This window comes from Pempheris klunzingeri, chromosome 9, assembly GCF_042242105.1.
Source record: "Pempheris klunzingeri isolate RE-2024b chromosome 9, fPemKlu1.hap1, whole genome shotgun sequence".
Classification (NCBI taxonomy): domain Eukaryota; kingdom Metazoa; phylum Chordata; class Actinopteri; order Acropomatiformes; family Pempheridae; genus Pempheris; species Pempheris klunzingeri.
The window spans coordinates 17146996-17161391 of NC_092020.1; the positions used below are offsets into that span (position 1 = coordinate 17146996).

A 14396-nucleotide genomic window follows, 5' to 3' on the forward strand; every position below is an offset into this window, starting at 1 on the left:
GATTTTTTTTCTTCCCCTGCATGTACCAACTGTCTGTGCATTCACACACTTGATGTGCGGTCAGCTTTGCGAGACTCTCAGATCATGGAGCGGGAGCGCAAGGCCAAGATGCAAGTGGAGCGTCAGATGGAGGAGCGCCAGAAAAAGGTTGATGAACAAAAAAAAAAGGAGGAGCAGAAACGATTGGCTGTGGAGGAGAAAAGAAAGCTGAAACAGGAAGAGGAAAAGGTGACTGCAGCACTGGTGGAGTCGTGAGAGCCTCAGAGACCAAAAGAATTACATTTAAATACAGACACAGGTTTATGTTGCAGTGTTTCCTTAATATGCATTTTTTTTTTAAAGAGGCAGAGATTATTTAACAGGGACGATATTAAGGGGATAACTGCACAGTCATCCATCCATCCATACATTGTAGCATAATTATAACCTTGTCAGGTCTTGTCCTGTCCTTCTGGTTTAGGGACTAATGTTGCTGTATTTTAAACAACTTTCATTTTTCTCTTCTGCTGCTTCTGTTATGCTGCAGGAGCACTACGAGGCAGTGATGCGGCGGACATTAGAACGTACTCAGCGAGTTGAGCAGAGGCAAAAAAGATGGTCCTGGGGAGGGCAGTCTGCAGACTCAGATGGACGAACAGGTAGAGGCCCTACCTTTCTTAAGATCGCACTTTCCTTTCTCCTTTTCTTTTCATTTGACATTCACCAACCACTTGCATGGTGAATTAAGAATGTACTAAAGGCTCATCATTTCTTCAAAACAAGATGTGAAAGTGGTCGAGTTATCAATGTGATCATATTTCACCACAGGTGGGGTCAAATCTAGATCCAAATGTGCACAATAACTAATTTTTGCCAGCCACTGATGATAATGCCAAATGAGAGGTGATGAGTTATAGGTAATTAATTCTGTGAGTTGGCCATATTGGTAAAAGTACTCTCAGGCTGGTTACGATGTGCATACCCCTAAGTCGAACGTGGCTATTTAGAGAAATATCTTGACTGTGTATATTTACTGCTTGGGAGCTATGTAATAGAGTAGCTTATGCCATATTCATGTTTGTGCAGCTGATTCGCATCACTTTAAGTCATTGTCTAGCTACCTAGCTAGATGTTTTTTTTTTTAAAGCACGTCATATTAATAGCTCAAAATCTGAGCCTCCAAGCAATTAAGAGGCTTCCTTTAAGACTGTTAAAACAGAGAGCTTTCAACAATGTAAGTTAAAGCTCCAAATGTGATCAGATATGGCTAACAGTACTGTTGGATATTAGTAGCTGTCAGCTGCAAGCTCGGTTTTGTTATGCAGGAAAGCAAACCTATAAAATCCAGTTTATTTACTGAGATCTGAAGAATTGAGTTTATTTGACAATCGTAACTGTAGTCTGTCACGCTCTCACTCTCTGCATGCATGAGATATCACTTGACTCCTCAGTACAATCACTCCCACTGTTTGACAATCAGACAATAAACTCCAATGTTCTACCGAATGTTTGCAGCTTCTAAAAACATGGTTCATTTACATTACGTATTTGTCTGGGTACCAAGTGATGACTGTGTTAATAAGTTGCCAAAATTGTAAATACTCAGGCCACCATATTTCATGCTAGACACAAGGTGTCAAGCAAAGGTTGATGGGTACTGGCGACGTTTCACCTCCTCTCTCTTTCCTTGTATGAGGGATGCGCCTCAGAACCCTTTAACTATCGCTCCTCTCTGAGAGCTGTCTTTTCCCACAGGAGACTCTGATGCCAGCGCCTCTTCTCCAGTAACAATAGTTGTCTCCCCTGCCTCACCAGAAAAGCCACCAAGGAGTCGACAAGGTTTTGTTTGTTGATAATTTGCTCACCAATGTAGCAACACAGCATGGACTGGCACTGGCACTACAGATAGCTTGTTACTATCACTATCCCTAACACAAATTCCCGCTACCCTCCACTCCACCAAGCCCCACCTGGACTGGCAGTTTTTCACTAACAGCTTCTTGTATGGGGCCTGTGTTCTGACTGTGCCTTGTGCTGGGTGAATAGCTGGAGGTATACTTTTAGGTTTTTCACACCCTCCCTCACTGTGGAGCATTTCTAGGTCACATGGGCGACTTCACGTGGAAGCCCGACAGAAAGAAACGGGACTAAATTCATCTCTGGGTTCTATGGCATGGATCAAATAATGTTGTTGATGCTGTCCTCTTTGGAGTGGTCAAACTTAAGCATCCGTTGTTTACTAACCACTATGCCTGGCTAAAAAAACCACAACAACTTTGTTATGGTTTGTTAAAAATGCACATTGTCATGTTAAACATGATATTTACCACTAAATTCATTCTGTATATCATGTTTCGTGCACTGCATTAGTAGCACATTAGATCAATAAGTTAATGAGGATAATATATCAGTGGATATAGCTTTGATATATTTATATTTTAGGTATTTTAATGATGCAGCTAATCACCCCTTGCATATTACATACTAGGATCTTGCAGAACCTCATACTCCCTTGTGTGCACCCAAATGCCCTCCTCCATTAGACCAACCTCCGTTGTAAACCCCGCCTCCCTTGTCTGTCTTTCCTCCTCCCTCTTAGTGGACAAGCGCTCCACATCCACCATGAACCTGAAACAGCCGTCCGAGGCTGGAATCAGCAAACGCCTATCCTCCTCCTCTGCTACCCTCATCAAATCCCCTGACAAAAGTAAGTCTCCTCTCTTCCCTCCCTCCTTCCTCCCAATCCTCATGTGCTCCCTCTCCCCCTCCCTCCCTTCCTCCTACCCTCCCTGCATGTATGTGCTGCGTCTTAACCAAGGTAGCATGATCCAGACAGTCTAATATAAGCCAGTTAAATGTTTATTTGTGATGACTAATGTACTGAGAGCTATCAGGTGACAAATTGTGGATCTGCAGCAAACCCACTTTCTCTGCCAACTCTTAAGAGTGATCTCTGACCCCTATGCTCTCCATATCCAGGATTTTACTCACAGGCTCACTGGAGCACAAACAGACTGGTAAAAAATGTTTTAGCTCTCTGTCTCTGGTTCCAGCTAATGATAAATTAGCATGGCCTCCCAGTTCTGCTGTATCTATTAACTATGCACTTCCTGAATCAAATTTTCAGAATCAGAAGGGGTCCCAAGCACAAATTGTGAATCATTGATAAATAATAGTACTTGTAGTGGTATAGAACTACAACTGTCACAATATTCCTCAGCATATTTTTGATTCACACAAGGTGTATTTGATTTCTGCAGAAAGATAATCAACACAATCAGTTTATTTCATATTTCTCCACAGCTTCTATGGGCCGCCAGTGCCGTTTCTTCTTTCTGACACTGCTGATTTCTTTATACCCATCTTGTTTAATAGTTTTATACTTTTCCTTTCCCAGGCCTATAAATATATTCTCAAAAGTCTGAGAGACATTGTACCATCCGCAAGAGAGCACTGTGTAAATTCACCATTGGGTGTTTCATCATTGTCTCTCAGGTGTTAAGCAGAGGAGTTCGTCTTGTAACCGGTTGCCTAGCAATGGCAATGCTTCTCAGGCCATTAAGGAAGACGGCAAAAAGCTTCAGGTGGAACAGACAGGTGCAAAAGATCCCTCTCCATCCCACACTATGCTTTCATAATAACGATACGAATATGAATAACAAACAACTACAGGTTATAGAGAAAATATTCAATTAGTTCCATTATAAGTGAAGCCCTGTCACAGCTATGACAACCACATAGCAAGCTGACTTTGCACATGATAAAGGGTTCAAACACTCACAGCTATTAATACTACAGTAGGTAGACTGAATATGGATGGGGGCATCAGGAAGTATACCAGATTCCAGGTCAGATGGGGCAGTTACACCTCCCCTCTGTGTACCTATGGGTCATATATGAAACTTGGACATCAGCTGCTGCCTGCTGATGTGACATAATCACATAAAACCAAATGAAGCGCACATGACTTGCAAACTGTCTCTGGGGATTCCTTGTTGACTCCTTCCCAGTGCCTACTTGGCTATAACTCCACTTTCATGTCCGTAGGCCGTTCCATGAAGAAGAGAAGTTCCTCCCTCACACGAGTAAGTGTGGGCAGAGCACAGACCCCTGCCAAGCCTGATAAGGGTACAACGGATGATCAAGGTGGCTAGCATGAACAATCAACAATCATTTTTTCATGCGCCTATCTGCATCACTCAGGCTTTAGCCTTTTGGAATAACAAGCATGGTGCTATGATGTTAACTGCTTGCTCATTCTGAATTTGCTCGGTCTTTAAAACCTCATCAACACTGACTGCTACGAAGAGGTTTTGGGGATAGCATTGTCATATGGCTCAATTCAACGCCATCAGCTATGTGGCTCTTTAAAGTGGCCAAGTCCTCTTTCTATGTATTCCATACTTCTGTTCGCTTCCTCTTTTAATGAAGCATTGCTCACTTACTGCTGAATCACCCACAGGCAGCTGCTAAGCTTCTCTACACTGTTGTTTGTGATTAACTCGGAACACTGCCCATTTCATTTATATCTTAACCTTTCTGCTGTCTGAACCTACTAGATCCTGTGCTGTGCCATGTGTCTCACTGACAGCTTATCTTGTTTTAACTTTTCAAAGCATTTTCTTTTAAGTGTTAACCCAGGAATGGATTTGCTGTGTGCCATGTCTGCACTAACAGTGTTTTGTTTTGGTGTCACAAAGTGTTGATTGTTTTCTCCCTCCCCGATGACGTCATAGGTGGATTTAAGTCCAAGTGGGCTCATTCTGCAGTGTGGTGTGTGTCAGTGCCATCCCTTCATAGCACCCTCAGAGCACAGATATGACCACAGCAACTGACTGCTGTTTGTGTATTGCCATTAACCACCAATGCTTTTGTTTGTTCTACAGCCATGCTAGTGTCCTTGTGCAGATATTGTGTTGTACAAATGTTCCTGTACTGTATGTTTGTTTAATGTAGTTAGCCATAGGCAATTATTTAACACAGCTACCATCATCCATACTGACTTAGCACCTCTAATCTGCAAAAAGAACTGAACTGTTATTTAACCCTAAAGCAAACACGCGCCATTTGTTTCATAACTCTTACCTCATCTTGGACTAATAACCCACATTTTTTATACCTGGGTGCTGAGCAGCGAGCCATGCTGCCATGCTCCAGGGTCTAGCGCTCAACAGCTGACAAATAAGAAAACTGTCTGCAGCAGATGTCTTCTCAGTAAGGGGCTCCAAAGGGAAGTGTGACTCTGCATTCTCCAGTTGAAGAGCTAGCATTTAGGGACCTGTGGCAAAATCAGCCTGTCAACACTTAAACTCTTCTTCTGGTGTGATTTTTCTACTTTGTGACTTAGGTAGCAACAACGGCATAAATGGGGAGTTGTTAATTCTTCCATTTCATGGAAGCAAGAGCTCTTTGTTTCTGCTGTGAAATCAAGGTCCATCATAGTGTCTGACTTTTAGTACTTACTGTTGTAGTCTTCCTGCTTATTTTACTTAAATTTGGCACCTTCTTTGTCTTAACCATAGAACAGTTTGCACAGCAGAAGCTAAAGATCTCTTGCCTGGTCACAGTCACTTGCCCTATCACTTTTAGTCTTTAGTTTCTTTCACTTCTCATCTTCGTACCCAGTAATATTCCTCTGCTGTCTTTGAAGTTCACTAATGGTTTGTTTTTGCCCATCAGCACACCTCCCTCTCCCCAAGGAACCATTGATTTGACCTCATTGTCTAACTCACTGTTTTAACTAAACTCCAGCTACCAGACAATCAGTCTTTGCCGTGTCTCATCATTCTTCCATAGCATCCTTTTCTTGCTGTCTTTTTCTGACTACCCTTGTTTTATTGAATATCACTAAAATTTAATAGGATAAAGACAGTTGATAAGTAGCCCATGGAAGATTTTTGGGACATGACCTTTGGTTGTTTATGTTGATTCTCTGCTGTTGGTTAAATCACATGGTGACCTTTCTAAACTTCATTGAACCCACCCCTCCCTTTACCCCCTCTTTTGTTTTGCCTTCATCCCCCATTCTTTCCTTCTTGGCCTTTGTGTTCTCCTCTATTTTTCGGGTGATTTTTCGGCCGTGTAGCTCGCAGGCAACTGGCCAGCACTGTGGACGGAGGGGTCCTTAGTCGCCTGCTCACCCCCACCCAGGCCTCTCTAGCTAGGAGCAAGAGCGCCGCCGCCCTGTCAGTGGAAGGAACAGATGCTCCAGGTAACCTCCGCTTAGGAGACCCTGACAGAGAGGAAGGATGGCTAGACACAGTCCATGGACCTCCCTACTAGTCCTCATTTTATCAGTAGAAAGTCTGCCCAGTCACTCCCAGTATCATTTCAGTTGAGTTCATCCCAGTGCACTTCTGCAGACTGTTTTTGAAACAATCCTTTCAAAGTAAAAGGTGGCCTTTTTTGTGGTGGTGGAATTAAAGAAGAGTCTCTGCGCAGCCTCCTCTCTTCAAAAGCCACCATTGTAACAATCAGCTGTTATGTTACGTATGCAGAATAATTATTTGTAGCAAAGTACATTCATGTGAGAGAGCATAGTTGGGCAGTAAATATTGACACAAGGGTCCAGCTCACACGCGTCCTCAGATCTGACACAATTGACTGTTGTGTGCTGAGCTGAGCTGAGCAGGGCCAACTTGGCTGGGAGCATTTCTCTGCATCTGAGAAGCCTCAGGGTCCATGTGGACAGATTTGCTCTAAGCTGCTTACCTGTTGGTTCTTGTTACGTCAGAATCAGACTGTTGTGCTATTGCATGTGTTCTGGTAGTCTGACCAGAGTGCTGGGGACTACCAGTACATGGTGCAGAAGTAGTAATTACTGACAGAATATATGGGCTTGAAATCACACTAATCAAATTCAGTATTTTCCATTCTGGGGCTAGATTTTTTTGGCATTATGCAGGAAATATGCCCTAAAGTCATCTAGATGGGGTTTCATGTCTCACAGGATGACAGGCATACCTTACATTTAAAGTGTGCCTTGCTATGATGGGAGTGGTCTACAGTACATAAGGCGTTGATTGAGCATAGTCCTAGACTGAGCATAAGCATCCATAATGAATCTCCTGATACACTGATATACTGCATTTTCCTTGTTGACTGTTGGTAGAATGAAAGAAGCACACAGTAAAGCACTGAGTCATTCCAGAGCTGCAACTGTATGCTCTGTGTTGGTTTTAGGTTGTGGTGTTTATTGACCGGCCATTACAAACCCATTAGCGGCTATAGATCTTCTGCTAAGTATAGCAGCAGTAGACACATGACACATCCGTATTAGCAGCAGCAGCGGTAGCTCATGGCAGGGTAAATTTCATAGTCACCAGAGCTGCTCAGTATTCAGTCAGAATGAATTAGAAAACACAGGCTGTGGCAGGGAGAATTCTTCAGGTCTCGGGATTATCATGACTAATCCCCCAAACGAACAGAGCAAGCCCATAGCAAGTCAACAACAGTATTTATTCTGCTTACTAACTACAGGCTGCACTTAAACTTAGTGCTAAGGTTAGTGCTTTTCATCCATTACAATTTCAGGTTATATTTATTTAGTAGCTCCACATCAACATTTTGTGTCAGTTGGTCGTTTTTACAAACAGTTGAGATTTTTTGGGTGTTGAATACTTTGGCACAAGCAATGCCTTGTTTCTAGAGACGGATTTGTCCTGAAAACACGGCTGATGTTGCATTTAATGTCTGATCTGCTGTTTAGAGAGTTACAGTATAATAATAGGAACACTGCAAATTACCCTCATTTTTTAAATGAACACAACAAACAATACTATCAACATTCAGTGTGCATTACTGTACTAATATATCTGTGTGAAATGTGTGTGCAGTGTCAGTGTTTGTTGTACTGAGTTGGTGGTAGGTTTAGTGTGTAATATGTGCTGTGCTGTGGTGCTTGGTGTTCAGGTTTGTTCATGTTGTGTCAAGAGGTGTTTGCAACTGAGTCTGGAGTGTCTGGGGTTTTTGATTGAGATTGCTGCTCTCTCTGCTTCTTGTGTCTTCAGTAATCTCCAGTCCAATCAAACCTTCAGAAATCAAGCTGTTGCCTGCCTGAAGTGCTATATCTAACAAATCGCAATTTATTTTTTTGTGCTCTTGTCCCCTTACACAATCACTCCTGCATTTCTTTCAACCATCATCTGCCCTCCCATCCTCCCTCTTCTTCTCCCTTACTTTCCCTCTCCCTTTCCTTCCACTCTCTTTATTCTTCTCTCCTTTTGCTTTTTGCTGCTTTGCTGCCCAAACTCGGCCGCTTATCACACCTCCCCATTGGTTGTGCTTCCCTGGCCCTGCGATGACTGTGTCCTTTACCAGAGTGTCACCTGTGTCCTCGCTCAGCCTCTGCCAGTCCTCTGCACCCACCACGTGGACCCGTGCGCAGCCGCAGCATTGACCGACAGAAGAGCGGCATGACCACCTCTGTGTCAGCCGACGCAGCCCTCGGCCCCTCACTGGTGAGAATGCCTCTTGACATCCCTGTTACTAACACTACAGGCCTAAAAAGAGTAAAGATACTTGACTTACATTTGTGTAAATCAGCGGTGTAGTTAGCGGAGCTCGCTGACACACTGATGTCGTTTCTCAGGGGAAGTCTGTTTGTTTGTGTAGTATTGAAAGGGATAGCTGTTGCTAACTATTGATGATAATTAATTTTGTGGATCTAGTCACTCATACTTTGCACAAAAAAAAGTGCTGTATGGAATTCTGTAGTAACACACTTTTTAGACTGTCAACAATATCTCAATTTGAGAGTCTAGCTAATTAATTTATGGTACAACTATGTGGTCAGAAGGATAATTTTGCATTATTTTATAGCCCTGTATCAGTCAGTCAGGTTGCATTTACTGATGGAGTAACCACGAGGCTGGACTTGATACTATCTTTACTCTTATCCATATTCAAATTACATGCTGATAATAGGTGCATTTAAGTTAGTGCATGTGTAGGACTGTGAGAACTCTTATGTTAAGAGACAGTATGACATTCTGGTTGTAGAAACAAGTTATATACTGTACATTATTACAAAGGTTTTTGAAACTGTTGGAAGAAATATGAATGCAAATGAGAGAACATTATACAGTGCAAGGTAATTGCTGGTGTACAGCATAGGTTTGGGTTTTTACAACCATGTTTTGCCTTTTAATTACTAGCAATATTACGCTTTTATTGTCGTGGGAAAGTAATTGAATTTGGTTTGAAATATGGATAGACTATAAAACCATTTTAGTAGTTAATACATGATTTAATTATTGGTAGCACTGGAAGAGAAGCTGCCTGGAAATCAGTTTGAAGGTGAAGGCGTACAGTTGTCTTAAGTGAGAACGAGTACATGCTTTCTAACCTTGATTCGGCATTGCTTCGAGAAATGAGTGGATAGCACAGAGGGCTTTGATTTATATGCACATATCCAGCTTCATTTGCCTGACAAAGTACTTCTGCAGGATGCTAACCATAGGGAAATGTCTCCAGCTGTGCTTTGCTTGTCACTCTTAATATGAACCTGTTCGTACACTGCCAAATGTTATCCTCCGCACTTCTACTCATAAGTGATGTCTCAGATCTTCCCACTTGACAGCCCGCAGTGCCTGGCTCTATCTCATAACCTGCATGCCCCCCCCCCTCCCTTGTGTGGCTGTGAAGAGCCTCATTGTGGTAGCATGAGACAAAGGGAGCCACAGTAGCCTGATTATGCACAGATCAGGAAAAAGCAGAGAAGAAGCATGCAAAGCAGACCCCACCCTGACCCTAGGGTTTAATGTCAAAAGCCTTTGACTTTACTCACCATTTCATTGTATCCTCTCCACCACAAGCACAGATTAGTGTGGAGATAATTGAAATTCACAGCCTATCATTCAGGCATTACATCACACCTCACTTAGATTGAGTCTTTCAAGTCAGACAATAAAGCTGGCTGCCTACTGTGGGGATATTTCTTTCAACAAATCATGAAAAGCTATATTAGAAAACAACATTAGTTATGCCTTGTATTTGTCCTTTTCTTATGAAAAGATATTGTGAGGGGTTTAGGTTTGTCATTGTAAAGTAAAGCTGTTCCTGCTGTGTTATGGTTATGATACTGGCCACCAGTCAATCACCTGTTTACAGAAAATCATTGTCAAACTCTGTGACCAAAGAAAATACCATATAGTATAAGAGCAGTGCTGTTTCTTATATTGATACATAAAAATGCATTGTTTTTAATTTTACTTACACTACTCACAAAAAGTTAGGGTGAAATTTATGGAAAATGGAAAAAGTTAATGCGACAGTGATATTATATCATGAAAGTAGGGCATTTAAGTAGAAGCATGCAATGGTAATTTCTTCATTTTAAACAATTTATTGAAAGAAAATCTAACAACAGTGGTGGGTAGACCACAACAAAAAATTTTCAGTGTCTCAATAAATTGGGATGTGGCCAAAGGACGTCCACTCCTCTCCTTTCTGTGACTCTTCCAGTCACTCTGTATCTCTGTTACAACCTCCTGATGACACTCTGTGACCCTCTAAGCTCAGTGAAAACTTCCATCTGAGGACTTCCTGTTTGAAGCCTCGCAATGGCGAGGTGCTGCTGATCAATTGTTAGGTGTCGTCTTGGTCTCGTGATGTCAGAATGTGAACAGCATGATGACTGAAGCAGTCATCATGCTTCTAACTGAAGCAGGAAATGTATTGGTCGATTCATGGATCAAACCTGTTGTGAATTTTGCTGTTAATCACCTTGTTAGAGAACAGCAACTTGTGCAAAAAGTACTGAAACACTGAACAGTTGGACATGTGCATTCAAAGGTTTAGAGAAGGTCACATTAAGTTCACCTGGAAAGGTTAGAATGCATTTTAGGTTCATCCTGAAATTTCACCCGAAAGCCGAATATCCCTAACTTTTTGTGAGTAGTGTATATGGCCTTCAGTATTAAAGGCTGTGGGTGGGACAGTAGGGTATATTTGTGTCTGTCTGAGTGTCACATGGTTGACCTTACTGTGCCCTGTGTCATCATGTTTACAGTGCTAATTATAACACATGGGCATTAAAAATAGATGAATTAAAACCTGACCCATGGCTCAAACCTGCACTGTGCAGCTGTTTTAAATGCCAGTAAAACCGAAAGAGACAGAGGCAGACTAAATTAAACGGTCAATTTTGATTTCAGTTCCAGTTACTCCATTACATTAGGCATCCATTCAAAAATAATTCAGTAGCATAGACCAATGGCTTCCAGCCTAGAGAGCTGGATGCTTTTGCGGTCCTACAGTTGCATAAGGAAGCACAAGATGATTAACAGGATACATTTGAAAAAGACATATGCAGTATTCCCTGTACACAAAGTTTTTAATTTTACTGTCTTACTTACTAATAATACTGACAGTCTATTTTCGCATTAAGGCCACAATAAGCTGTGATGAGGGGTTACAAATTGTCCCTGCTTCAATTTAAGGAGTTCAATTTAAGCTCAAATGTGGACATAGACCAACATGTTGTAGTAAGTAATTACTATGATTGTGAACTGATCCTTTTTTAATGTCAATACAGCTCAGTTAAATGATTTACAACTGTTTTGTTTTATTTACGACATAATGATGTTTAAATTAACATTGACGTTTTGCAGTAGGTAATGTTGTATGTAATGATTTCTTGTGAGCTCCTCACGTGATCCAGTGATAGTCATGAGTCTCTTCTTTCCCTTCTGTCTCGTCTTTGTGGAACTACAGAAGGATAAGCAGTTAACGCCTGGAGGGCAACGTCCCGCCTCCCCATCTACTACCCTGGGACGCAACCGTTCACCATCTCCAGCCCCCATTCCAGCTCCAAAGCGGACCCCCTCCCCAGCAGCAGCCAAGTAATACCACAAGTCTTATTTGATGATTTAGTTTTATTTTACTCCAAGGTTTTTGAGAGTTTGGATGCAGCCTTTCTTTTGGATTTCATCTTAAAACCTTTAAACACTTTCTTCCACTAGGCAAACTTCCAAGACACGCCCACCCTCACCTGGTGGTATGAAACAACGGCCCCCATCCCCCCAGCCTACGTCAGCCAAACCTCCACCTATCCAGAAACAAGCTCTCACTCCAACAGGGCCGCCCACTTTACGAAAGAGGGACTCCAAGTCCAAAGATCTGTGTCCAGTCCAGGCTACAGGTCCACAGTCCTCTGATTCCAGCAAGAACAAAGAGAAAGATGGTGAGCAATTGTCAGTGGTATTTTTGTCACTATGAATTATGGACTTCATTGTCCTTCAGACAATTGTATCTGACGCCATAGAAGGTGTTTTATATTACCACAAAACATGTAGTACAGCTACATATAAAGGCAGACTTACCAATCATGGTCAGCTGACAGGTTTTAATTAGACGGTGCCAATATTTGCCAAGACTGATCGTTGTTCTAGCAACCAGGATGTGCACTGGTGCTGATGTCAATACAGCGAGCGAAGTGACCCACTGAGACGAGCTGAAATCTTTTTCATCTTTCGTTTGTAGCCATGCAGTTCCAAACCTGCTTATACTTCTTACATAAGACTATTTTTCTTTCAGCATCATCTTTTTTTATTTTAGTTAAACTTAGTCACTTGCAAGGAAAACAGAATAATGGGGCACTCCTCGTTCCCTTTTGAACTCCTGCTCTCTCTCTATCTCTATCTCTGTTATCAGCAGTGCTTACAGCAGCACACTGAGTCCGAGCAGAAGAAAAACTCTGTGATCATGGTTTAATACAGTTTTCAAGAGTTGTCATTGTGATTTGAAGATAATAGAGTATCATCATCTGTTTTGATAGACAGACCATATACAGAGTTGTCTGTGTGTGTGTCTGTGCGTTTGTGCGTGTGTGCTGTAAACTGACGTGGCAGCAGCTCAGTTTGCAATAAATCTCAGTGGAGCAGGAGACCTATTGAGTTCCAGCTGGAGTCACATCCTGTTACAGATTTTGGGTTGTTGATGCTACCACCTCCTGGACATAATCATACACTGCAAGATGAAATTGCTACATGCAACTGTTCAAAGACTGTTTTCCACCGTGCTTTAGAAAGACATAAAAACAAGATAGTTGTAGGTAGCACCATTTAGTTATGCGCATTTATGTTGAGGAGTGTATGTACTCCATGATTATTTATGTAATTTGTTAGCATATAAATTTTACAGTACATAGTGATTTAATACATTTTCTGGAAAATCAGTTGCAAAGCTTTTTATAGATAAAATAATCTCATGAAATGATATATCTATAATTTATTTGATCTCATGATATGTATTGTATTGTCCAATCCCATGTACTGTATGAGTACTCCTACTGAGAATAATTGGAATCAAAGCTCCTTCAAAGAGCAGAGAGATGATCATGTGAAAGTTACACAACTTGGCATCAGTCTGCTTTCTTTTCTATTCTGCTTCTGTCTCTCTCTGTCGAGGCTAGCAGCCTCACTCAATCTGCCTTTCTCTGTTCAGCGCTCATGCTCCAGTCACTGCATCCTATGACAGGCCAGATGCTCTGGCCTCAGGTCAGCGCTACATTGAGAAATGGGTGACATAAAGTGCTAAACATTATCTTCCATATTTGTCTTTCCACCCCAGACTCTAAAGCCCCAACCGGCACCAACTCAGCTGCTGAGGCAGCCAAGATCCTGGCGGAGAACCGCAGACTGATGCGAGAACAGAAGGAGAGAGAGGAGCAGCTCAAGATACAGAAAGAGGAAGAGGAAAAGTAAGATTACTGGAGTTGCTCAAGCGATTCTATTATTTCCATTTCCCAAAAAAATGATCTTTTACCATTTTGTTGTCTTTGTGGGTTTGACAGCGTTATGTCAGAAATGATAACAGCAATGTACCATCATCAACACTTCTGTAATTGCTATGAAATAGTTCATGGGAACTGTAGTTGTTATTAATGAGCATTTGAAGCATTTGCTTTCAAAGTATGCAAACAGTATATACATGTAAAAGAAAAACTAGCAATCACACTGAGCATTGTCAGTATAAATTTCTATTTTTTTTAAGCTACGAGGCTAAAAGTATATACAGTTTAAAATGACCTCCTTCATGTCCACTTTTAGAAATTGTATTTACTTGTCTGTACACTTTCAAGCCATGTGCTGTCGTCCATTTACCATCCCAGGCTGAGAAAGGAAGAAGAGGCACGTTTAGCGGAGGAAGCTCGACTTAAGCGCGTGGAGGAGGAGAAGAAGCTTGCAGAGGAGAGGAAAATTAAAGAAGAGGAAGAGGCTCGCGTAGCTGAGGAAGTTCGGGCGAAACTGGCAGAAGAGGAAGCTTTGAAACAGGCCGAGCTCCAGAAGGAACGGGAGGAGGCCGAGGCCAAAGCCCTGGAGGAGGCAGAGAGAGTCCGTCAGGAGAGGGACCGCATCATGCAGCAGAACCAGCAAGAGCGAATGGAGAGGAAGAAGGTATGGATAGACAGAAGT

General features: G+C 42.0%; 1 protein-coding gene across 1 annotated transcript in view; it reads left to right on the top strand.

The window, feature by feature from the left end:
* The window catches only part of map7d3 (MAP7 domain containing 3), a 28437-nt gene that overhangs the window by 9313 nt on the left and 4728 nt on the right, over nucleotides 1-14396 (top strand). Inside the window, exons 4-15 of the mRNA XM_070837444.1 lie at nucleotides 65-228; nucleotides 527-638; nucleotides 1735-1818; nucleotides 2579-2686; nucleotides 3475-3576; nucleotides 4027-4125; nucleotides 6065-6190; nucleotides 8299-8438; nucleotides 11695-11822; nucleotides 11943-12163; nucleotides 13552-13681; nucleotides 14093-14378. Coding sequence (XP_070693545.1) covers nucleotides 65-228; nucleotides 527-638; nucleotides 1735-1818; nucleotides 2579-2686; nucleotides 3475-3576; nucleotides 4027-4125; nucleotides 6065-6190; nucleotides 8299-8438; nucleotides 11695-11822; nucleotides 11943-12163; nucleotides 13552-13681; nucleotides 14093-14378 — 1700 coding nt within the window. The remainder of the gene's footprint in view (nucleotides 1-64; nucleotides 229-526; nucleotides 639-1734; nucleotides 1819-2578; nucleotides 2687-3474; nucleotides 3577-4026; nucleotides 4126-6064; nucleotides 6191-8298; nucleotides 8439-11694; nucleotides 11823-11942; nucleotides 12164-13551; nucleotides 13682-14092; nucleotides 14379-14396) is intronic.